The 24252-nt window shown below is 53.3% G+C and overlaps 1 protein-coding gene across 1 annotated transcript in view; it reads right to left on the bottom strand.

Annotated features, from left to right (window-relative positions):
- Positions 1 to 473: 473 nt before the first annotated feature.
- Positions 474 to 24252, bottom strand: part of PRDM2 (PR/SET domain 2) — a gene marked incomplete at both ends in the record, with an annotated part of 198624 nt that continues 174845 nt past the window's right edge. The window contains 1 exon segment of the mRNA XM_080691308.1: positions 474 to 594. Within this exon segment, the coding sequence (XP_080547434.1) occupies positions 474 to 594 (121 nt within the window).

Below are 24252 nucleotides of genomic sequence, written 5' to 3'. Positions count from 1 at the left end.
AGCTCAGACCTAAAAAGTGCTGACTGTGAGCTAAGTGTTCTGTAAAATTTTGACGCTTATAATTCTCAGGATCATCCTCTTGAGTCATTTCTATTGTCGCCCTCGTTTTACAGATGTGGACCCCGAGGCTCGGGGAGAGTAGGTCACTGGTGGTCCTTCTGCCAAGCGTGTGGCTGAGCTGGGGTCTGAACCTGGGTGGTCCAGGGTCGGTGCTCTTGGATGCCGAGCATCGTCCTGGATGCCGGCCTCGCAGGTGCTTGACGAGCATCGTCCTGGATGCCGGCCTCGCAGGTGCTTGACGAGCATCGTCCTGGATGCCGGCCTCGCAGGTGCTTGACGAGCTGTCCCTCCCACGTGACCCTGTCTCTCTCCTTCCCACCCACCCACACCCATGCCCAGACCCTGATTTCTCAGAGCCACCATGATGGTGCCTGGGCCTCTGCCACCTACCTGTCAGGGGGTGGGTGAAGCGTCTACTCTTTGAAGAAGGGTCCTTGGAACTGGGCCGCGGCGGACGCCTTGACCTTCCTGCACTGCCGGGTGATGTACGGGGCCGTGGGAGGGGGGCACCGGGATGCCAGGCGGAGGCTGTAGCTGCAGGGGAAGAGGAACAACGGGCACGGTTACCAGGAGTCCGGCCGGCGGGTGGTGTCCTGAGCGCTCCCACCACCTCCCGGGCCCAAGTAGAACGGTGCTTCCTGGACACCTAGAGGCCAGGGGCCTGGCTTCAGCCCGCGGGACGTGGGTTTGACCTTCGGTGTGCACCTTGCCACGTCTGATTCATCACTCTCTTTCCCCCAGAGAACTGATCACAGAAGCTGGGACAAGAAAAAGTGCCCATCAGCTCAGTTGAGAGGCCACAATGAGATGACAGGTCTTTGCAACCCCGGTGGACATGCAGGTGCGCCGTGAGGAACTCTGGCTGTGTCAAGACGACAGACAGCTTTACTCCTCTCTGACTCAGTTTCCCCCACCCAGGTGTGCGCAAGGAGCTCTTGCTGTGTCAAGATGACAGCTTTACTCCTCTCTGACTCCGTTTCCCCACCTGGCTCCCTCTTCTTCGCTCATGCCGGGCCCAGCACCCTTAAGACAGAAAGTGTCCAAGAGGTCATTGTTGACAAGGTGCGCGGACAGCTGCATGGGGCCAGGAGGGACAGGCCCCGCCACGCCGTGAGCCTGCACACTCAACACCTGTTATCACTGGGATCTGGACAGTCCCCAAAGGCTCATGTGTTGAGGTTTAGTCCCAATGCAGCCATGTTCAGAGGTGGAGTTTGGAGAAGCGATTGGCTGGATCACCACGAAGGCTCTAATCTCATCAGATTAATTCATTCACGGGATTAGTCTTTTTGTCTTTTTTTTCTTTTGGTGGGTGGGTGCTGAGGAATGAACCTAGGGAGGGTAAGCTACCTCTGAGCCATACTCCTGGGTCTTTATTTTTTATTTTGAAACAGAGTCTCTCTAAGTTCCCAAGGATCTCACTAAGCTGCTGAGACCGGCCTTGAGTCAATTATCCTCCCGTCTGAGCCTCCCAAGTACTGGGATTACAGGTGTGTGAATTAACAATTTGAGTTACTTGCAGGTGGTGGAAACTATAGGCAAGCAGGTCAGGGCTAGAGAAAGCAGGTTGCTAGGGGCACAGCTGGGGACCGCATCTGCCCCTGGTCCCTTCCTGTCTCTCTCCCTGAGAGGGCAGGTCTGCTCAAACATGCTCTGCCGCCGTGATGTCTGCCTCCCCGCAGGCCCAGAGCAAGGGGGCCAGGCAACGTGGACCGCGGCCTCTGAAACTGGGTCAGATGAGTCTTTCCTCGTTTACGTTGTTTGTGTCGGGAATTTTGGGCAAAGCAAAGAAAAGCTGACGAGCACGACGTCTGTCTCAGACCTCGTGTGTGCCAAGCACTTCCCTGTTGGGATCTGGAGGGAGGATATGACTTCCCCACAGAGATGTGGACCCAGGACCCTGGAAACATTTTGGCTGCTTTATCTATCTATCTATCTATCTATCTATCTATTTATTTTTGGTGGTCCTGGGGTTCCTGGAAGCCCTTCTACCTCTGGGCTACACTCCCAGACCTATTTTATACTTTTTTATTTGGAAACAGGGTCTCTTAAGCCAGCGCGGCTGACTTCGAACCTGCGCGATCCTCCTGTCTCCGCCTCCCAAGCGCGGGGATGACAAGCGTGCGCCGCCACGCCCGGCTGGCTGCTTTTTATGATAGCCCATTCTGTATGATTTGTCTTTTCAGAAAAGTTTTTAAAACTTTATTTGAAATTTAGATAAGAGCTGGGCATGGTGGCCTATACCTATAATCCCAGTATGTGGGAGGCTACGAAAGGAGGGTCACGGTTCAAAAACAGCCTTAGTAATTTTGTAAGACTTTCAGAAAACCCAAAGACCCTGTTTCCAAATAAAAAATAAAACAGGACTTGGGGTGTAGCTTGGAGGTAGAATGCTCCTGAGTTCAATCCTCAGAACCACATATAATAATAATAAATAATAATAATAATAATAAGGAGAAGAAGAAGAAGAAGAAGAAGAAGAAGAAGAAGAAGAAGAAGAAGAAGAAGAAGAAGAAGAAGAAGAAGCTGGGCGTGGTGGCACACACTTATAATCCCAGCATTTGAGAGGCTGAGACAGGAGGACGGCAATTCATGGCCAGCCTCAGCTATATAGATCCTTTGCAACTCAGTGAGACCCTGTTTCAAATTAAAGAATAAAAAAGAAGGCTGGTGGTGTAGCTCAGAGGTAGAATGCCCCTGGGTTCCATCCCTAGTATCACAAAATAAATTATAATAATAATGACAACCCAGACTCTGTCCCTCCCTCCCCTCCCTTCACGTAGCTAACTCATACACATCTTTTGGGTCCCAGCTATGGCACCCCCTCCTCCAGGAAGCCTTCCTTCTTTAATTCCAGGGAGAGATGCCCCCCTGGAGGATTCCACTGCCCCCTTTTACCTCCTCATCCCGGCCCCTGTTACACTGAATTGCAGTTGCAGAATAAAGCCCCTGCCTTCCCCAGGAGCTCTGAGATCCCAAGGTCAGGGCCTGTGCCTTAGTTGCTGCCATGACCACAGCCTAGCACAGCCCCAAAATTAAGTATTGGTCGAGTCTGGGCACTCACTACGTGCCCAAAACGGTGCTAAGCCTTTCACATGCACCTGCCGTCTTCAGACACCCTCTCCCCGCGGGCACTGTTACTGTCTGTGCCTTCAGATGGGGAAGCGGAGGCATGAGCGGCCCATTTGATGTCACTGTCCGGCTCTCTAGACACAGCGTGGGGGGGAGCAGGGCTCTGGGCCGAGCAGCCAGGTCAGGAGAGGCAAGAGGCCGGGCAAATATCTCCAGGAGCCTCTTCTGCACTAGGTGTTGGCCAGAGCCAGCTCCGCGGCGGGAGCAAGAGATGGGAATGGGGTCAGACCAAAAGAAAGTGCATCTCAGCTGGGGCGACGGCCGACACATTGGGAAGTATTTTTGGTTGTCACCGCGGAGGAGAGGGGTGTTGATTCAGACATAACGTGCGCAGGGCAGGGTTAGGGAAGCTACTAAAAATCCTGCAGTGCCCGAGAGGGACCCCAACAACAGAAAGCCACGCAGCCCAAGGTGCCACTGGGTCGACCTCCCTCAGCCACGGCGGCCATGTTCTGAGCACCCCCACCCCGGGGGGTGTTGCAAGCCCCAGAGAGTTTGGAATTCCACATAAACTATGTTTTTCCTATACAAACGTACTTATGACAAAGTATAATTTATAAGTTAGGTACGGCAAGAGCTTACAATGACAAATAATATGCCTCAATAATTATGACACTCTGCGGTATATTTTTGACAATATATGGTAAAAAAAAAAGTTATGGAAATGTGGTCCCTCTCTTTTTCTAAATATCTTAGGAATCTTTGCGCCTTTCATAGCCTCTTTTCAGATCTGAATTCCCTGCATCACTACTCTTATCCATTAGGGCCATTATTAATAAAATAAAGGTCAGCCGGGCGTGGTGGCACACGCCTGTAATCCCAGTATTCAGGAGGCTGAGACAGGAGGATCGCTGTTTGCAGACAGCCTCGGCTACTTAGGCCCTCCGCGACTGAGTGAGACCCTGTTTCAAAATAAAGAATAAAAAGTAGGGCAGGGGGTGTAGCCCAGAGGTAGAATACCCCTGGGCTCCATCCCCAGCACCACAAAATAAATAAATAAATATAAAATAAAGGTCCCTTGAGCACACGCACTGAGCCGCCATGACAGCTGTCCAGGTGTCATGGGGTAAGTCACTCCAGGCCTCTCGGCCTCCAAACCTGTTTCCTCCTTTGTAAACCGGAGGCGATGGCCCACCCAGAGCAGGGCTGGGAAGGCCTGGGCGCGCTCTGCCTGCTGGGAAGAGTGTACACGTGACAGAGGGTCTGTGTGTGAGGCCATGTGGAGCTTGGTGTTGGGTGCAGGCGCCGAGCCCGGGCCCTGGCTGTTCCACCAGGGCTGAGCATCCAGGGGGCTTCTGAGCTGCAGTGTTGGGTCGGACTTTTGGGCCAAGCCCCATGTGGGGCCCGAGACACACCAGGTCTTCTCAACTTGAACACAGCCGAGCGGCCCAGCGTGGCCCAGCGTCCTCCACCCACCAGCTCACGCGGGATGCCCACTCCACATCTAGCAGATGTCTCCACAAACGTAGTAGTCACGACCAGATCCTAACAGCCTTATCTTTTTGTGTGTGTGTGTGTGTGGTGCTGAGGATGAAGCCCAGGTGCATTCTACCTCCGAGCTACATCCTCAGCCCTATTTTCTATTCTTTATATTTTGAAACAGGGTCTCACTGAGTTGCAAAGGGCCTCACTAAGTAGCTGAGGCTGTCCTCGAACCGTGACCCTCCTAAGGGTCTTTTCTTTGTCTTTGGCGGCTGCTCCATTTCCGGTTTCCAATTGACCGTGTGCTTCGACACCATCTAACTCCAATAGTTTGCACCGTGTATACAGTAGGAGCCACCCCGTGCCTCAGCCCCAGCTAGTCAACCTCAGAGGCCCTGGGCTGTACCTCCAGGCCCATGCACCTCTCTGTCCCCACTGCCACCCGCAGGACCGGGACCTCAGCATCTTCTGCAGGGGCGGGGCAGCAGCAAGTCCAGGGCTCTCCAACTGCCGCTCTCCCCCTCACTCCATCCCCATCAAACAAGAGAGGCTGTCGTGCGCAGTGACGACTCTTACACGATCTTCCTCAAGCAGTTTTATTACCCCAGTTTCAATGCTCTCTCAACGCCCTCTCAGGTAAAAACAACATCAGTCTTCTATCTCCTCCCTCATCACTCCACCAACCCTCCTCCGTGGCACTCTACGTCTCTGCTGCAGCACACACCGGTCACAGTGGTGGCTTTGTGAACATGTCCGTCCCAGCTCGGAGCCCGGAGCAGTCCGCCAAGGAACCGCTCTTCCTGTCCACCAACCCTCTTAGCTCCTTCTCCTCCCTTAGCTCTCCCCCGCTAGGGCATGCGCGCTTTTTAACCTTCTCCTGGGCGGGCAGGTGGTAGCACGAGGCGTTGCGTCGCTAATTATCCGTAAGGCGCCTGATAGGGCTCACTGCGCAGGCTCAGGGCACCGCCAGCCTCGTGAGCCTCGTGACTTGGCTGCAAGCCCAGGCGCCATCTTGAGTCCATGCTGGCAACAAGCCTGGGTGCCACCTCGGTCCTGCCGAGTGGGCCCCAACAAGAGGCCTCACGGAAACCGCCAGGCATGACCCTAGACCCATCACTGCCAGGGCCTCAGCACAGTTAGGACCCAGCGCGCCCTGCCTGTGGCCCTGGGCTCCCTCCTCGCCCTGTGGGCCGTGTCTGCTTCTCAGCCAGGCCCGGCTCCTCACACCTCTGCGCCTTTCCCCACGCGCTTCCTCTAGGTCAGCCTCTGCCTGTCCTCCTTGCGTGGCCTCCCCAACCTGCCTAACCCGGCCACCAGGACACTCTGTGTTTTTTCTTCCTATGTCCCTTCTGGTTTTCTCACTTATAGCAAGCCCCTCACCGGTTGGGCTGTTTATGTCTTCACTGACGGTCTCAAAGACAGGCCTCCCTGAGGGTGGGACTGAGTCCTGCTCGCTGCTGAATCCCGAGCGCCCGGCACAGGGCGGGCAGGACTGGCGGGGTGGATGGCGGCATGCACGGAGGATGAAAGGGATGGGGCGGAGGCCGCCAATGCTGGGGAGCTGGAGAGGATGGAAGAGTGGACGAAAGAAATCACAAGGGGAATTCTAAAATGGGCAGGTGCTGCCATCTCAGTACTTTGGGAGGTTGAGACAGAAGGATCACAGGTTCGAGGCCAGCCTCAACAACTTAGCGAAAACCTGTTTCAAATAAAAAAAAATCAAATAGGGGCCGGGGGTGTGGCTAAGAGGTAGAATGTTTCTGGGATCAATGCCCAGTACCATAAAAAAATAAATAAAATAAAGTGGATAGGTAAGATGCCTCTCCTTGGCACCCCTGAAGGACAATGCTGTTACAGGATCACACACCGTTCCTGGGCCGAGCCCACAACACACACACAGTAGAGTCGGTGTTTTAGGGGCCAGGCCCCTCACAGTGCCCCCAGCATCGCTCCCAGTTAGGCATGCATGATGTCCGCAGCCAGGACAAGCACAGTCATAGGCTGCTTCCCGCAGGTGCCAGTGATGACAGGATTACTGATTTCTAACAAGTCAGCACTCCCTTTCCAATAGCCCCTATGCCTTCCTTCACCATCCCCAGAAGAGCCAGAAAAACTCGCTGGTCTGTGACCGAGGCCCACGGATTCTGCGAAGGCGGTGAGGCTGGCCGCTCACAGGCGCTGGGTGAGCGCGCAGCCACACACAACCCAAGCTCCCTGCCGCTCTGACGTTAGTGGCACCCAATTCAAAAGACTGCGGCCGATGCCTTCCAAGTCCGTGGCCGATTAGAAATAGCAAAATGCACAGAAGAGAAAGAAAAGAGCTGTTGGACCGAATCAGATACCGAGTGTATAGCTGTGACATCACACAGGTCCCCAGAAAGGGAAGGGAAGCCATTTCAAGGGGGAAGAAAGGCCAGGTGCCAGGCCACAGGCGGGCCGCACTCCACCCAAGGTCTTGTGTGCGCCTGGGCTTCGTCCTCAGCAAGAGGGACGGGGAGACAAGCTGCAGAGAGAGGTTCAAGGCTTCCCGCCTCCACCGTCAAAGTTCCTTCTGTCCTTTAAGTCAACCAGTGTTTGGCATTTTGTGCTGGCAGCCCGCGCAGACCAAGACGACCGACCCACCTGAAGTCATGAGATCAGCTCTGCAGGCGGGCTCGGACCCTGGCTGTCAGCTCTCGGCAGGAGGACACTCCCTCCCTAGGCGGGCCACCCGGCCTGGGCTCCCGCCCCGACCCCCAGCACCCGGGCCTGCTCCCCTGCCAGCCTCTGCGCTCGGACCCAGCCACCAGGCACCATTTAATTTACATGCCCACATGAAATTAGCATCTGGAACATCTGCAGAGCCCCTTAAATTCAGATCCCGATCCAGACTTCTGATTGACACATACCCGTGTGCACACACAAGCGCACACACACACACACGTGCGTGCGCACAATGCTCCTTTTCTTGGCCAGTGGCACTCTGTGCCCGAGGCCCCCACTGTCACCTGCTCCGTCTGGTTCCCCCTCCTCCGTCCTCCACCCCTGGGGAGCCGGCCCTCCCTGGCATCCTGCAGGCTCTTTCTTGGCTGGGCCCCATGACTTCCAGGATGGTCCTGGTTCCTTCACGTGTAGGTTGCTGCTCACCTCGGGCCACCTTCTTCTCTGGAGCTTATTTATTACTCCAGCTAACCTGACTGGAGGGACCCTTCTCGGGTCGTCTTCATCGCAAGATTTACCAGAGAGGCCTTGGGCTGCACCAGAGGCCAGGACATCAGAATCTCTGGGGTGTGGGGAGCGCTGGGCGCAGTAGCAGAGACCTATAGTCCCAGTATTTGGGAGGCTGAGACATGAGGATTATGGGCTCGAGGCCAGCCTCAGCAACCTAGCAAGGCCCTGTTTCAAAATAAAATTTAAGCCGGGCGTGGTGGCGCACGCTTGTGATCCCCGCGCTTGGGAGGCTGAGACAGGAGGACCGTGCAGGTTCGAAGCCAGCCTCGGCTACTTAGTGAGGCTCTCGGCAACTTAGTGAGACCCTGTTTCCAAATAAAGTGTAAAAAATAGATCTGGGAGTATAGCCCGGAGGTAGAAAGGCTCTGGGTTCCACCCCCAGCACCACCAAAAAAAAAAAAAAGAATAAAATATAAATAAAATTTTTAAAAAGAGCAGGGGATGTAGCTCAAAAGTTGGATGCCCCTGGGTTCGATCCCCAGTATGATAATAAATAAACAAATAAGCAAACCTCTGGGGTGGGACTGGGCATCCGTGCTTTTAAGCTCCAGCCACTGCTCTGGGAGGACGCCCTGGCCACCCTCCTGAGGCAAGAGCCTGGGTCAGAGTCTTGTAGCATCCGGTCCTTCCCGCGTAGCCTCCTGGTATCTGTGACTGTCGGATGAACGTGGGTCTCCCAGCCAACCATGCGGTCTAGGACGACAGAACTGGGTTGGGTTTAGCTCATCATTGTATCATTTTTTTCTTTCTCTTTTCTTTTCCTTTCTTTCTGTAATGGTGTTTGAACCCAGGGGCTTTCTACCTCCAAGCTACACCTCCAGCCCTCTTTATTTTTCATTTTGAAGTAGGTCTCAAATAAGTTGTTGAGGCTGGCCTCAAACCTGTGATCCTCCTGTCTCAGCCTCCCAAGTACTAGGATTACCGGCACTGTGCCACCAGGCCTTGCTACAGCATTGTATCCTTAGCACCTAACTTGAGTAAATAAACTGTATGCCCACAAAACTTCAATGAATCCGGAAATGTGCGATTCCAGACTCCATCCATGATATTCTTGCTATACGGCTCTCTCAGACACCAAGAAGTCTGCACTCGCTTAGTTTCGGGGGAGAGAAGAGCAATTTACTGGGCTCCCACAGACATCCCTCCATGATGCCTGGTAATACAAATGCACTCAAAATCCTCAACAAATACGCTCAAAATCCTCAACCCAAGGCCTCAAGAATGAGTCCAGCAAGATCAGTAGCAACTGGTTTTAGGAAGTCAGAAGCCTAGCATTACACTGAGATTTTCATACAAACTGGGCATAGTAGTGTACACCTGTAATCCTAGTATTTGGGAGGCTGAGATAGGAGGATTGCAGGTTCGAGGCCAGCCTCAGCAACTTAGTGAGGTCCTCAGCAACCTAGTGAGATTAGTTTCAAAATAAAAAATAATAGTGGCTCATGCTTGTAAAATCCCAGTACTTGGGAGGCTGGAACCGGAGGATTGTCGGTCCACGGCCAGCCTCAGCATCTTAGTGAAGCCCTCTCTAATTCAGTAAAGACCCTATTTCAAAATAAATAAAAATAAAATAGGACTTGGGGGTATAGCTCAGAGGTAGAATGCCCCTGGGTTCAATCTCCAGTACCACCAAAAAAAAAAAAAAAAAAAAAAAAGATTTTCATACAAAGTGGTTGAACTTTTAAAAATGGGAGATGTTAGCGGGGCATCCTGGTGCATTCTTGTAATCCCAGCATTCCGGAGGCTGAGACAGGAGGATCCTGGTTTGCGGACAGCCTCAGTTACTTAGTGAGGCCCTTTGCAACTCAGTGAGACCCTGTTTCAAAATAAAGAATAAAAAACAGGGCTGGGGAGTATAGCTCAGAGGTAGAATGCCCCTGGGTTCCATCCCCAGTACTGAAAAAAAAAAAAAAAAAAAAAAAGCGGGGAGATGTTTGAAGGGGGCCTGCTCTGCAGTCTTGGCTCGGGGTGACATGCCTGCTTGCAGACTGCACGGCTCTGCCTTCCCTGAAGTGGAACCAGAAACCAGAGGCCCACCCGCAATCTGTACCGTGCGGAGGAGAGCGGAGCGCAGGCAGCTCCGGGCGGCTCGGAGCCGTGAGCCGGGCTCCTTGTACCAGGCAGCGTCTGCTCCACCCCGACGTCCACAGGGAGCTTCATTCTTTTCATTTGTTCCCCGAGGCCCCATCCTGCCTCGGGGACTTGGCACAGCGCTTGGATCTGCCAGGAAAGCGCCCTCCCCAGGCGATCACGTGCCCAGACCCGAGCCCACCGCGGGGTGGGAAAGTCTGGGTCCCCGCCCTGGAACGCCCCATCTCCAGTCTCCTTTATTTTCCTGGCCGAGTTTATCACTCTCTGCATACACTGTTTTCTCTGGAGTTTACTGTCTGTCCCTGAGGCTCCAGGCGGGCGCCGCGGAGGCCGTGGGGTGCCCGCTGTGTCCCCGGCTCCTTCCTACGCCACTGACTGCCACGCGGGAGGCCGAGGGAGGCCGAGGTTAAATATTTGCTGGGTGACTGGTGCCTGCTGGGTGCCAGGCGCTTTGCCTGCGGAGGATCGGTGGGTCATAGAGTTCTTTACCCTCGGAGTGGTTTTACTGACCGGGCGGCCTGGAGAGGAAAAGGCTGTTTGAGAGGGAGGCAGAGGCCAGGGGAGGCCAGGACTCCTCGCCTCCCTCTCCCCGGACACCCTGTTCTTCAGCCCCCAGGGGCTTCTGCTCAAGGACAGATCCAGATGCAATAAAATACGCACGAGAAACTGAAACAGAGACAGCCGGCCAGAGTGGGGGGGAAGGAGGAGGAAAAGCCAGGTGCGTGTGGTGGCGCAAGTTTGTAATCAGTGCTTGGGAGGCTGGGGCGGGAGGGTCACGGGTTCGAGGCCAGCTCTAGCTACTTACTGAGACTCTCAGCAGCTTAGGGAGACCCTGGAGGAGAAAAATCAAACAGGGCTGGGGGGGCTCGGAGGGGCAGTGCCCCTGGGGTCCAGCCCCAGGCCCACCAAAAGAGAGAGAGAGAGAATGAAAAGGAGGAGGAGGAGGAGGAGGAGGAGGAGGAGGAAGAGAAGGAGGAGAGGACAACGAGGAGGAGGAGGAGGAGGAGGAGGAGGAGGAGGAAGAGAAGGAGGAGGAGGAGGAGGAGGAGGAGGAAGAGAAGGAGGAGGAGGAGGAGGAGGAGGAAGAGAAGGAGGAGGAGGAGGAGGAGGAGGAGGAGGAGAAGAAAGAGAAGGAGGAGGAGGAGGAAGAGAAGGAGGAGGAGGAGAGGACAACGAGGAGGAGGAGGAGGAGGAGGAGGAAGAGAAGGAGGAGGAGTAGGAGGAGGAGGAGGAGGAGAAGGAGGAGGAGGAGAAGGAGGAGGAGGAGGAGGAGGAGGAGGAGGAGGAGGAGAAGGAGGAGGAGGAGTAGGAGGAGGAGGAGGAGGAGAAGGAGGAGGAGGAGAAGGAGGAGGAGGAGTAGGAGGAGGAGGAGGAGGAGAAGGAGGAGGAGGAGAAGGAGGAGGAGGAGGAGGAGGAGGAGGAGGAGGAGGAGGAGGAAGAGGAAGACGAGGACGAGGACACAAGGACCCAGGGTCACTAAGGTGCGCCTTGCCCGTGAGCCAGCCAGGATGGGTCCTGCCTGCCCGCGGGTTCCCCAGTGCTCAAGCCCAGGGGCTCAGGCTGGGGCACGGGTGACGTCACAGCAGCCCCCCAGCCTCTCTCTCTGGCTGAGACCGAGATGAGCTCAAGGGGAAAAACAACGCAGCACAAAACAAAAGACCAAAGACATACTAATAATACAGAAGCATTCAGCGGGCAAAGGACACCCGGCCACGAAGCGAGTGGCTAACTTCATGCCACAAGGAGAATTTTCGTAGAGAAAGAGAAATGCTGACAGCTCTGAGAAGATGTCTCTCTCTCTCTCAAAGAGCGCCCTGTGAAACCAAACGGGCCTTCCCCGGGTCAGAGCGGGGGCTGCGGGGCTGCTGCGGCTGCAGGACTCCCATGGGGCCCGGCAGGGAGGGTCACGGAGCCCTCTTCCCCCAACTGGGGAGCAGAGCCTCGCCATCAAGCCCCCCCTCTGCGCTTGATACCGGGCAATGCCCGGGCCATTCTACCTCTGAGCTACACCTCCTGTTGCCCCCCCTGGGGGCTGGGCAGGCCTGTCTAGCCCGAGGGGCTGGTGCCTCGTGGTTGGGCGGAGAGGGGGAAAGGCAGGTGGCTCTGGGGGACAGGGGTGAAGGTCTGAAATAACAGCCCGAAGTCGTGGAGTTTCTTTCAAGCCAGGGCAGCTGAGGCCTCTGCATCCCCAGCGACACTGCCCGGGGGCGGGGGTGGTAGAGCTAATATGGTATCTTCATTTACTGCCCCCCTAACCCTGTGAAAGGGTTAGCATGCGTTTGTGTTTGGGGTGGGGTGGGTACCTGGCATTGAACCCAGGGGCATTAATACCTCTGAACCACACCCCCCAGCCCTATTTTATTTTTTATTTTGAAACAGGGTTTCACTAAGTTGCAGAGGGCCTTGCTAAGTAGCCGAGGCTGGCCTCGAACCTGCGGTCCTCCCATCTCAGCCTCCCAAGTACTGGGATTGAAGGTGTGTGCTACCACACCCGGCTTATGGTGCCCTTTTAAAGGCTGTTCCCAGCAGAACAGAGAGACTGACTCATCTGAGGTCACAGCCCACCCCTCAGCAGGCATTCCAAACTCTTCCTTCTCCGCAGCCCCGAGGCTGCGGGGGCCCAGCAGGCTCCTTGGCCTCTCCACACCTGGAATCCCAGCATGTCTCTGCCTTGTGGGCTTCCAGACCAGGCCCTGAGGTCTTCGGAGGCCACGAGTTCCCCAGACCCGTTTGGCCTGAATTCGCAATCCGCAGCATGTGATGAACTCGTCACACCTGACTCAGTTAACAGGAATGCTGGCCCGGCCGCCCGGCCCACGGTGGCATCGGCCACAGCCAGCTGTTGCCAGCGGGGAAACCCTCCAAGGCCACCTCCCCTCCTGCCAGGACCTGAAGGTGCCAGGAGACCTGGCTTCCAGATGAGGAAACCGAGCCCACCCTGGGGTGCAAACACCCCGTGGTTCTGGGGGAAAGGGGAGGGGTCAAGACCGCCTGGTGGCTTATTCGGGGTGGGAGGCAGGGTGGCTGAAGTTCCATGAGACATGGGAAAGGAACTGCAGGAGGTGCGTGGCCTTCTGGGCGCCACCCCCCAGTCGGGGACCTTGGCCCTCTCTAACTGCCCCGCTGGGTGGGGAGCCCCTGGGGGGCAGTCTGAGTCCGTTCACTTCTGGGCTACAGAGCTACCATCACAGCTGGCACAGGGGTGCTGAGGGAATGCCACTGGAGCCCATGAACAGCAAACTGGAACCAGGCTTCTGCTGCAGCTCGACCCCCCAGTGCGCCTGCCCCATCGCTCAAGGGCCGGTCCTCCAAGGAGGTCCTTGGAGGACCCGGCTCCCGCCCACCTTCACCCTTGGCCTCAGTCCCACCCAAGCCACGGGACCTGGTCGGGTCCCCGATGTTTACAATTTTGTGAACCCAGGTCCGCAGCCCTCGGGCCTCGACAGACCCTCCCCACCCCGCTCAGGCAGGGCTTTGAGCCCAGGATGCCGCCCGAGGAAAGCACGCCACGGCCCCTCAGGCGGGCAGAGGGGCAGAGGAGCCCCGGCCGGGCTTCCCGGCCCCCACTCCTGCAGCTACCGGTCCAGCACGCCTCAAATCCCGTCCCTCCTGCCCTGCCGTGGACTCAAAGGAAACTGACTCTAAGAACTGGAGAGGAGAGAAGCCGGGAAAACGCCCAGATACAAGTGTGTCAGGAATGATGGAAGGAGGAAAAGCAGATTCCCAGCTTGGGACAGGCAAGAGACGGATGGTTTTCTAGGACATCTGACAGGAAAGCTCCTGAAATGGCTAAATTCTACAAGGACATGAAGACTAAACTATAACCAGGCTACTTTTTTTTTTTTTTTTCAGTGCTGGGGATCTAGGCAAGCGCTTTACCACTGAGCCCCAGTCCCAGCCCACGGCTCCATCTTTTATTTTATTTATTTATTTATTTATTTATTTATTTATTTATTTATTTATTTTGGTGGTACTGGGGGTGGGACCCAGAGGCTTTCTACCTCCGGGCTATATTCCCAGACCTTTTTTTATATTTTATTTGGAAACAGGGTCTCACTAAGTTGCTGAGAGCCTCACTAAGCAGCTGAGGCTGGCTTCGAACCCGTGCGATCCTCCTGTCTCAGCCTCCAAGCGCGGGGATTACAAGCGTGCGCCACCAGGCCCGGCCGGCTCCATCTTTTAATGACGATCGTGGCCAAGCCTGCCTGGTGGCGCATGCCTGTAATCCCAGTAACTTGGGAGGCAGAGATAGGACCGCTGAGGCTTGAGGCCAACCTCAGCAACTTAGCGAGATCCTATTTCAGAAAAGATAAAAAAGGCTGGGGCGTATGTCAGAGGTCGAATGCACTTGGGTTCCATCCCCAATACCCCCCCACACACACACACACACACAATTGAGGCCAAAGTAAGGTCAACTCCACACACACACACACACACACAAGGCCAAAGAAGTTAAAAGACGTAAGGTCAATTCCACAGACCCAGAAGAGCTGGACCTTCATGGCTTTGAAGTTGCTGGATGGCAGGCAGGGTCTCCGAGGCCTTGAGTGGTACCTGCCCTGGTGCTGGGGTTTCTAGAACGTGGTGTCCCAGGCACCCATAGGTGCAGGCCTATGGATGCTAATGATGCTGCTCTTGGCAGGGCTCTCTGCTCCTCCCCAATGTAGGCCGGTGGGAGCCTCTGCGGGTGGCTCCCCTGCTACCCAAGGCATCCAGCGGCCCATCTCAGGAGGCGGAGCTGCCAGACACAGGGCTGGTACTGCCCTGGGAAGGGCAGGCTTGCTGTGTGTGTGAACAGGCAGTAGGTGACAGGGAGACGCTGCTGCCCAAGGCAAGGGCACCCTGGCTGGCCCCGTAGCATGCATGGGGACTGGAGGCGGAGCCTGCTCAGGTGCCTCCTCCCCAGCCCTCCCGCCATCCTCAGACATGGGATACCTCCACAGATCCTGCCCCCTGTCTGGGAGGTCAACTGCCCATTCAGTGGGCTCAGGCTCCACCCAGGGAGCTCAGGGTTGACAGCCAGGCAGAGCAGGATGCAAACCCTCCTCGTGTCCCCAGCATTTGCAACACTGGTCCCCAGATGCCCGAGTCCCCATGATTATCTGCAGTATAGCAGTTAACACTTCTGCTTATGATATGCCAAGCATTTGACACGATGAGTGTAGTCCTCACGAGACTTTTAGGAGATGCGTACTCCTGTATTTCACAGGAGGAACCAAGCCACAGAGAGGGAAGGCAGCTTGCCTGAGAGGCACAGCTGACGGGAGCCAGGCCTGAAGCCCAAGCCATGTGCCCACAGTTTGTCTTATGACTCTGCAGGGCCCCTAGGCATTTAATATGTGGCCAGGCAGTGTGAACTCCAAAGAGGAGGCGATTTGTCATGTACCCCAAACATATTTCTTTTTTTGTGTGTGTGGTACCGGGGATGGAACCCAGGAGCTTTTCTACCTCCAGGCTACACTCCCAGACCTATTTTATACTTTATTTGGAAACAAGGTCTCACTAAGTGGCTGAGAGCCTCACTAAGTAGCTGAGGCTGGCTTCGAACCTGCGTGATCCTCCTGTCTCAGCCTCCCAAGCGCGGGGATTACAAGCACGCGCCACCACGCCCAGCGTCTCCCATTTATTTGATAACTCACGGCTGCCTAGTCAGTGTAGACACTGTGGATAAGGTGGTGAGCCAGAGAGACAAAAGATGGGTGGGCTTCCCAAGGAGAGGGAACTGCTCAGACAGGCCTATGCTGAGCTGCAGGGGGCGCCCTTTAAGCATCACAAATATTTTTAAATTTCATCTTTTTAGGTGGAAGCTTCCTAAAATGAGCCAGAGGAAGCGACATGTTCTAAATTTAACCTAGTCCTCTCTGAGACTCAGATCTCCAACTCTGCACATGCACCCTGCCATTAAGAAATGATGTCCTGGGGACTCTGAAGGGGAGCAAGCCTTCTCATCCACACAGGAAGAGAACTGAGTTCACATTGTTACTCATCAGCTGAGCACCCGAAAGTCAACCCTCAGCATCCCCGGAGGACTGGCTCCAGGTCATGGGTACCGAAATCTTTGCATGTTCAAGTCTCTTGTATAAAAAGGCACAGAGCCTCGGAGGCCGAGGCAAGAGGATCGCAGGTTCGAGACCAGCTTCAGCAATGCAGAGCGACTCCCAGCAACACAACGAGACCCTGTTTCTAAATTAAAAAAAAAAAAAAAAAATCGTCTGGGAGGATGTATAGACTGTTTGGAGAATAATGACAAGGAAAAAAGCCTGCACATTTCCAGTAAAGATGAAAATTTTTTCCCTGAATATTGTCAACTCGTGGTTGGTTAAATCTGTGTATGTGGGACTTGGAGATACCGAGAGTATACTGTGTGTGTCTGGCTGTGTGTCAGGCTCTAGAGAACACAGCATCCAACGGACCTGGTGCCTGCCCTCATCGGACATATACCATAGCAAAAATATACAATACACAATTAAAAATGGATTCATTCTGAGGAGGAAAAGAGCCTCCGGGGCTCAGAACAAGGAACCTGACAAGTGCCACAAGGGTGAGTGGGTGTGGCGGTGTGCACACGCGCGGGCCTGTGTGCATGGCTTCTGCACGTGCCTGCACTTGGAGTCCGCAGAGCACATGGGCTGTACTTTGAGATATAAATTGTTGTTGCTTCGCTTAACAACACTGTCTTTTAGTTTCCTTCATGGAGGTCGGCAGGGGGCACAGGTCAGTTCACTCAAAGGAAGCCATTTCTAGGCCAGTTTGGCTTCTGAAGGCCATTCTACCCATCTCCTGCCCCTTGGGCTTCAGATTCTAAGCAAGTTTCCCGTGAGATGTGGGAAGTTTACAAATTCAGACAAGACTGGGGCTAAGAATGCAAGTCTCCTCCTTGGGCCTTTTTTTGACTCGTGAATAATAAACCCTAGCTAGACAGGGGCTTTGGCCTTTCTGCAAGCAGCAGGTCTGAGGGTTCTTGTGCAGCTGGGCATAGGCCATGGGCCTTAGATAGGGCCCCGCCTGGCTTGCTGCAGCAATGTCTCTTCTGATGGAAACCCTCCACCCTGGAAATGGCAGGCAAGTCGAGGGTGTCTCTAACAGAGAGGCCTCCCCATACAAGTCTGGGGCCACATGCGCCCACTGTGCGGGCCGGTAAGCATTCCACGACTTGGAAACACCGCAGAGAGAGCCCTGCTCCATCCAGGAGCGCCAGCCTTGCACGCAAAGGCTCCTGCCTGCACCCAACACACACACACACACACACACACACACACACACACGCACGCACACACACACGCACACACACACGCCTCCTCCATCAGATGTCACTTTAGTCCATTGCTCTGTCCTGACTTGGGTCTCTGTCCCACGTCTGGTGCAGTGTCTCCCCCAGCTGAGAGGAGGCCCCAGGACCCCCTGACCTGTCTGGTTGGACTCAGTACTCGTGGGGAGACAAAGAACGTGGGGTGTAGAGTCTGATAGCCTCCACTCCACCCCCAGCGGCCTGAGCAGGTCACCAACCTCTTGGTGCAGTGTCCCTGTTAAACAGGCCTCGGGCCAGCTACGCACACAGCCCGGGAAGCACTGCACCCCGCAGGCTTGGTGCCTGAGCCTTCACAGGAGCTCAAAACAAACAAGGTCTTTCAGGGCCCGGGGGCAGCACACCCTGTGTTTCCAACTGGAAGCACCAGTGGGGCTTCGCTGCTTTGAGGGACCCCTGCTGGGCCACGCTGGCCTTGTTCCTGAAAGACCCTGTGTACCTCCTGGTCCTCACCTGTCTCTTCTGCTCCTGCCTGAGCCCAACTCCTCCCTGCGGGCACCAGGCCCACCAATGCCCACACCACATGCCAGCAAAACCCCATCAACACACACGCATGGTACCAGCGACTCCACATTACACAGACAGGCCCCCCGCCTCTGCTCTCCTCAGCTGAGCTTCTGAAAGGCTCCCCACCCGTGCTCCCCATCCTATCATGTCTGCTGAGCCCTAGTCCAGAGGCAGGGCTTTGCTCGTATGGCTTCCTGGAAGTCACCTCCCCGCGGTGAAATCCTCAGCAATACTCTTCTCTGCAAACACAGCAGCTGCCCTCGGCCTCCGAGGACAGCCTCTCCCCTGCCCCTGCGTTTCCCCCACTTCTTCCTCCAGGCTCTCCACGCTGGACTGCCCCGCCAACAGTTCTGGGCACCTCCTCTTCCTCTACGCTCACCCCCTTGGGGGCACCAGGCTTCAGTCCGTGGAGGACCCCCACAGCTGCACTTCCCGCTGGGTCCTTGCATCTGCACACCGACCTACGCCTCGCACCACTCCACGGAGCGCCTGACAGAGGTTCCGAAGCTCACCGTGGCTTAGGTACTCAGCGCGCCCTGGACATCGGCCTTCTTTAAGCGAATTAACAGAAATATGCAGTGACACATTAGCTCCTTGTATGCATCGACATTTCACCCCAGCACCCCCCGAGGGGTTGGTATCGCTCACTTTGGGAAGCGATAGAAAGGCACCCCAAACTTAACGTGCCCCCAAGTCTCCCCCTAGCCCATGTCCTCTGCAAACTGTTCCAACTACTTACTCTTCACCACCGTACCACTTACAGCAGCTACGCCCAACCACAGGATGCACAGGCGAAACGGCAGGGGCGTCCTCACCTGGGACACAGCCGACTCGTGGCTTGGGCTTCAAAACAGGTCCAAGATCCCACTGCTCCCCCCACCCCACGGCCACACCCAGCCTGGCCGCCGTTTCCCATGGGGACATCACGGCTGGCCTGTGTTCCTACCCTGGCCCCTCTCAGCTTGCTCTCAACAGACCAGGAAGGGGATTCTTTTATATTTATTTATTTCCTTATTTATTTATTTCATGCCTATAATCCCAGTACTTGGGAGATTGAGAAAGGATTGCAGGTTTGAGGTTAGCCTCAACAACTTAGCAAGACCTCTCAACAACTTAGTGAGACTCTGTTTCGAAAATAAAGTGGAATAAAATAAAATAGGGCTAAGGAAGCCTGGCGTGGTGGTGCACGCTTGTGATCTGATACAGGAGGATCTGGGCTCGAGGACAGCCTCAGATATTTAATGAGGCTCTTTGCAACTCAGTGAGACCTTGTTTCCAAATAAAGAATAAAAAATAGGGCTGGGGGTATCACTTGGAGGTAGAATGCCCCTGGGTTCCATCCCTAATACATAAAAAAAAAAAAAAAAATAGGGCTGGGATATAGCTCAGAGGTAAAGTGTTCTTGGCTTCAATCCCCAACACAAAAATAATTTACTTAACTAAACGAGCACCCTCCCATTACTACTCTGGAAATCTCTATTCCCCCTTCCCTACCTTATGGGTAGCATCCGTCATCGGATGCTCCGCATACTTACTTGCACACTGACACTAGACCGTAAGTTCCACAAAAGTAAAGGATTTCTTTGATTTTGCCCGCTGCTGTATCCTCTGGCGTCTAAGACAATGCTGGCGCCGATGGCAAGCCTGGACCTGCATTACTTAGTGAGGGACGGCTGGCTGGCCAGGACCTGCGCTGCCTCTCGTGACTAAGTTACGTCCGCTATGCACCCTCTAGGAGTTCTAGTTTTCAAAGCCGGGTGAAAACCTAAGACACCTGTAAAAAACAACTCAAGTACAGAATCCTCCTAGGGATCTTCAACCTGGATCATTTCTCATCCACCTCTTAACTGGATTGCAATTTTTAAGCCAATTACGAGCCTTTCTAAGCACTAGACTGGTCAAGCTGTTTTTAATAAACAACAGTATGCTTTCATGGTTTGAATAATGCCTGGTTAAATCATACACACACAATCACAACCTGCGGCATGCACGGGTCTGGGAGCAAAATACAACTGACCCTTGACACGCATTTCCAGAGGCTGCTGGGAACGCAAGGGCACAGGCGAGAGCGCTCCCGTGAGCAGCGGTCAGGATTTCTAGACGACGAAGAGCGCTCGTCAGTACAGGTTGGGGTTACACTAAAGGCGACTGGGTTTCAACCATGTCATGTTATCGTTTTGTCTATGGTTTGTGTTCTTACAGAAGAATTTCTGTACCACCCCGCCCCTCCGAGCCCAGTGCCTTGTACAATGTTCTTACGGCAGTTACCCCCTTAGGCAACGGTGCAGGCAGCTGAGGAAGACCAACAACTGTCTCCCTCATCGAGTGCCCAGATCTGTCATCCTTGGGTCTCATCAGCAGGACCACCTGACCCGGCAGCTCTGACGCATGGAGAAACCGCTAAGGGGAACGGTCGTTTGTGGAGCAGCCCAGCTCAACACGGCCCAGGCAAGCGCCCTGCAGCACGGCAGAATCCCATCAGCGTTGGCGCTCTAACAGGAAGGGGATTCATTATTTTGAGGACACATAGGAAGGCATGCCCGGGAAGTTACTTGCTGCCGTGGACTGGGGATGGCCCTCCTAGAGTAGGAGTGGAGGCCAGAAAGAGGGTGACCCTATTTTCAGGTTCAAAAATTGGGGGAAAGAAAAAGATTTAACAGACTAAGGAGTATCTGAACAGTCTGCTCCAAGAGGTTCTGGGTGCTCAGTCACGGGCAGACAGCCTGGGAAGGTTCAGGTCTTTGGTATGTGTGCCAGTATAGACTGGGAAGAGGAGAATTTTTCCAAACTTTGAATTAAAGAGCCATGCTATACTGAACTTCTTTGCAATTTTATGCTGGTCTCTATGGCTTAATGATTACCTGCCCCTTTTTTGTACTGGGAACTGAACCTAGGGGCATTCTATTTCAGTTATACCCCAAGCTCTATTTTAGTTTTTATTTTGTATTGTGTGTGTGTGTGTGGTATTGAGGATGTAACAGAGGGGCATTCTACCTTGGAGCTACACCCCCAGCCCTAGATTTTATTCTTTATTTTGAAACAGGGTCTCGCTGAGTTGCAAAGGGCTTCACTAAGTAGCTGAGGCCCTCTGTGAATCAAGATCCTCCTGTCTCAGCCTCCCGAATGCTGGGATTACAAGCATACGCCACCATGCCTGGCTTATTTTTTATTTTGAAGGAGAGTGTAATTTACCATGTGTGATCTTGAACCTGTGATCCTATCTTAGCCTCCCAAGTACTGGGATTATAGGGGCATTAATATAGATTGCAATTAGCTATCACCAAATGACTGGTCCTTCTCTTTCAATTTGATTTTAATGGGTCACTTATAAAAAGACTGTTGTCTATTCAGTGGTAACTAATGGCCCAAGTTTTGCATTTTAAACTCAAGAGTCATGAGATAGGGTCAAGCAGGTTAGTCATTGGAGTGGTAGCCCAACTCCCTGAAGACTTTTTTTTTTTTTTTAATTCCATTATCCCACAAATACTGAGCAAGTCCCGTGTGCTTGGCATGGCAGCAGATGCAGGGTATGTGATAAACACGCCGTGCCTGGGTAATGACCAAAGTTCACGTCTCCGCCTCAGAAGGACACAAAGGGCGACAAGGGCCTCTCAGTGGATCCTCCATGCCATCTCAGCTAGACACGTGGGAGTGCCCTCAACTTTCAATCTGCCTCGGCCTATCAGTCACTGCATGGTTATAAGAAATCAGGATGGGAGTCTGAGTCTGGAGGATCACCCAGGTCCACCCAGTGGCCATCCTTCCTCAGCAACTTGGTGGGACACTGTTTCTAAGTGAAAAGATAAAAAATAGGACTGGGAGTATAGCTCAGAAGTAGAAGTCCCCTGGGTTCAATCTCCTGTACAAAACAAAAAGGAGGGTGCATATTTGTAATCCAGATACTTGGGAGGCTGAGACAAGAGGGTCACAGGTTTGTGGCCAGTCTCAGTTACTTAGCGAGGCCTTCTGCAACTCTGAGGCACTGTTTCAAAATAAAGAATAAAATAGGGCTGGGGATGTAGCTTGGAGGTAGAGTAACTTTGGGTTCAGCCCTTAGTTCTGCAAAAAAAAAAAAAAAGAAAGAAAAAGAAGGGAATAAGGTGTTCAGAGAATTAAAAAATACTATAAATATATCAAAGCGATTAGAAGTAGGCAAAGGAAAAGAATATAAAAGTTCAAAAAGAAAAAAAAAATTAAAGTGAGTGCTGGGATGCTAGGTGTGGTGGGGCACACCTGTAATCCCAGTGCTTGGTGCTTGGGAGGCTGAGACAGGAGGACTGTGCAGGTTCAAAACCAGCCTCAGCTTCTTAGTAAGGTGCTCAGCAACTCAGTGAGATCTCGTTTCCAAATAAAATATAAAAGAGGTCTGGGAGTGTAGCCCAAGAGGTAGAAAGCCCCTGGGTTCCATTCCCAGTACCACAAAAATATAAATACATACATACATACATACATACATACATACATACATACATAAATAGGGCTGGGGTATGGCTTGGAGATAGAATGCCAGTGGGTTCAACCCCTCGTACCACAAATAAATTAAAAATAAATAAATAATAAATAAATAAATAAATAGTTGAGATCAGTGATGTACCTTACTCATTTCCCCTCTTAAGATGGCAAGAACTCTGAAGTCTGGCTAACACTCATTTGCGACTCTGACAACATTAAGACTTTGAAGTCCCAACCCAGAGATTACGGTTTAGTGGGTCTGAAACCTAATCATCTCAGGGGTTTTGAAGTAGGCGAACGGACATCGGTGAAATAATATACAGTCCCTCACACACCTGGAGCACAGGCAGGACATGGAACCTTCTCTTGCTGAGATTAATAAGACCATTCACACCCGACAGGCAAAATACTCTCTCCTTACCTCATCGTGTGCTGTGTACCACTCAGAATGTCACCTTAATAAAATACCCACTGCTAGCTGGCAGTAATGGGTTCTACTGTCACTTTGAAAAACATTTTAGAGAATATAAACATGTCATTAATTATAGTGACTAATTTACCACAGCATATGCTTCAGCTAGTGTACTGACACCAATTTACCGAGATACACGGAAATGGCTGGCTCCTACACAAAGGGTAAAGTTACCACAGATGTGACTCCACTGAACTCTCTTGTAACCATTCACTGGAAGGAATCTATGGGAGGAGTTCTGAAACACTCGGAAGCAATACTCTAAATCATGCAGAGAAAACAAACCGATCAGCCCCGGTGACAGACCTCAGGCTCCTCCAGGCGCCTGCAGGAACCCGCTGCCTACGGCCCTCACGATCCGGCCTCTTGCCAGCACCGGGCACCACGCAGAATACTTTAACCACAGATGAGACGATGTCAGTGGCAAAGAGAAGAAACTCTTCTGTGTGCAGCTGGCAACAGAACGCCGATGAGGGAGGGAGTCATTACATCTGGCCCCGAACGTCCATTCTCCACAAACCACTTCTTTAGTGCATGCGTTCAGAGCTCAGAAAAAGCAGTCTGTATGTCTGTCCCCCACTAAGCACTCTAGCTAGACCTGCGCAGCAGAATCATTGACTATCAAAGAAATGGGAAGCGAGACCTACACTGAATGGTAAAAAAAAAAATAAAAATAAATAAAAAATAAAAAAACAGGTCAGGACACCCTCTTCTGGAATTCACTCTGCTTCCGGGGGGAGCTCCTGGCGTTCCGGCCTCTTTATTCTCACATGACAGTAACAGGGCAGCCGCCTTGCTTCCCAGCCCGGAGAAGGTCTGAAGGTGGGCAGTCACACCAGCACAGATCAAAGGACTGCCCCCCCCCGCCCTGCTCCACCCCTTGGCAGCTACGACCTCATGCAAACGGATTAACTTCCCCGTGCCTCAGTTTCCCCCGCTATAACATGGGGGGACAGAAAAGTGTTCACTTCATAGAAGGGCTGCTGTGAAGACTACACGGGGTGCCGCGTGCAGCCTTTAACATGGCGGCGGGCAGGAACTTCAGAGCATCGGCCTCACACTGTAACTTTGGTCAACTGAGGTTCTTTTCGCTCAGTCTTCCTTTTACAGAGCTAATGCCATGTTTTCTTCTGAACCGAGGCCTTTTAAAAATTTATATTTGGCTTTCAAGTCCAAAACTAAGACATAAAAAGTTATGCGGAGGCGTGAGAGTAAGAATGAATCACGTTTTCTCTCACTTTGACTAGAAAAATGGCTTCCTGTCTTCACAGCTTGTTTTTCTTTAGTTCTTGGAGGGGGGCAGAGGGACACCTGCCGTGGGAAGGGAGCTACAGGGTTCCCTAAACAAATAGCACCAGCCGGCCCAGCTGCCACTCCTGGTATCATTGCCTATCATTGCCGGCTAAACTAGAGGTCACTGGAGGGCGTTCTCACCGGACACGGGCAAAGAGATAAAAGAACGTTTCCGCGACCATGACCTAGGCCGCCGTGAAATCCTACATACAGCATGTGCATTGAGCACCGAACACATCAAATTCAGACAGATCCAAGGAGACGCCTTTCAGTTACAGCGCCAATGACAGCAGCTCACACGGGGGGC

The sequence above is a fragment of the Muscardinus avellanarius genome (assembly GCF_963383645.1).
Source record: "Muscardinus avellanarius genome assembly, chromosome: 3".
Lineage (NCBI taxonomy): Eukaryota > Metazoa > Chordata > Mammalia > Rodentia > Gliridae > Muscardinus > Muscardinus avellanarius.
This window is presented reverse-complemented; position numbering and strand designations above follow the sequence as displayed.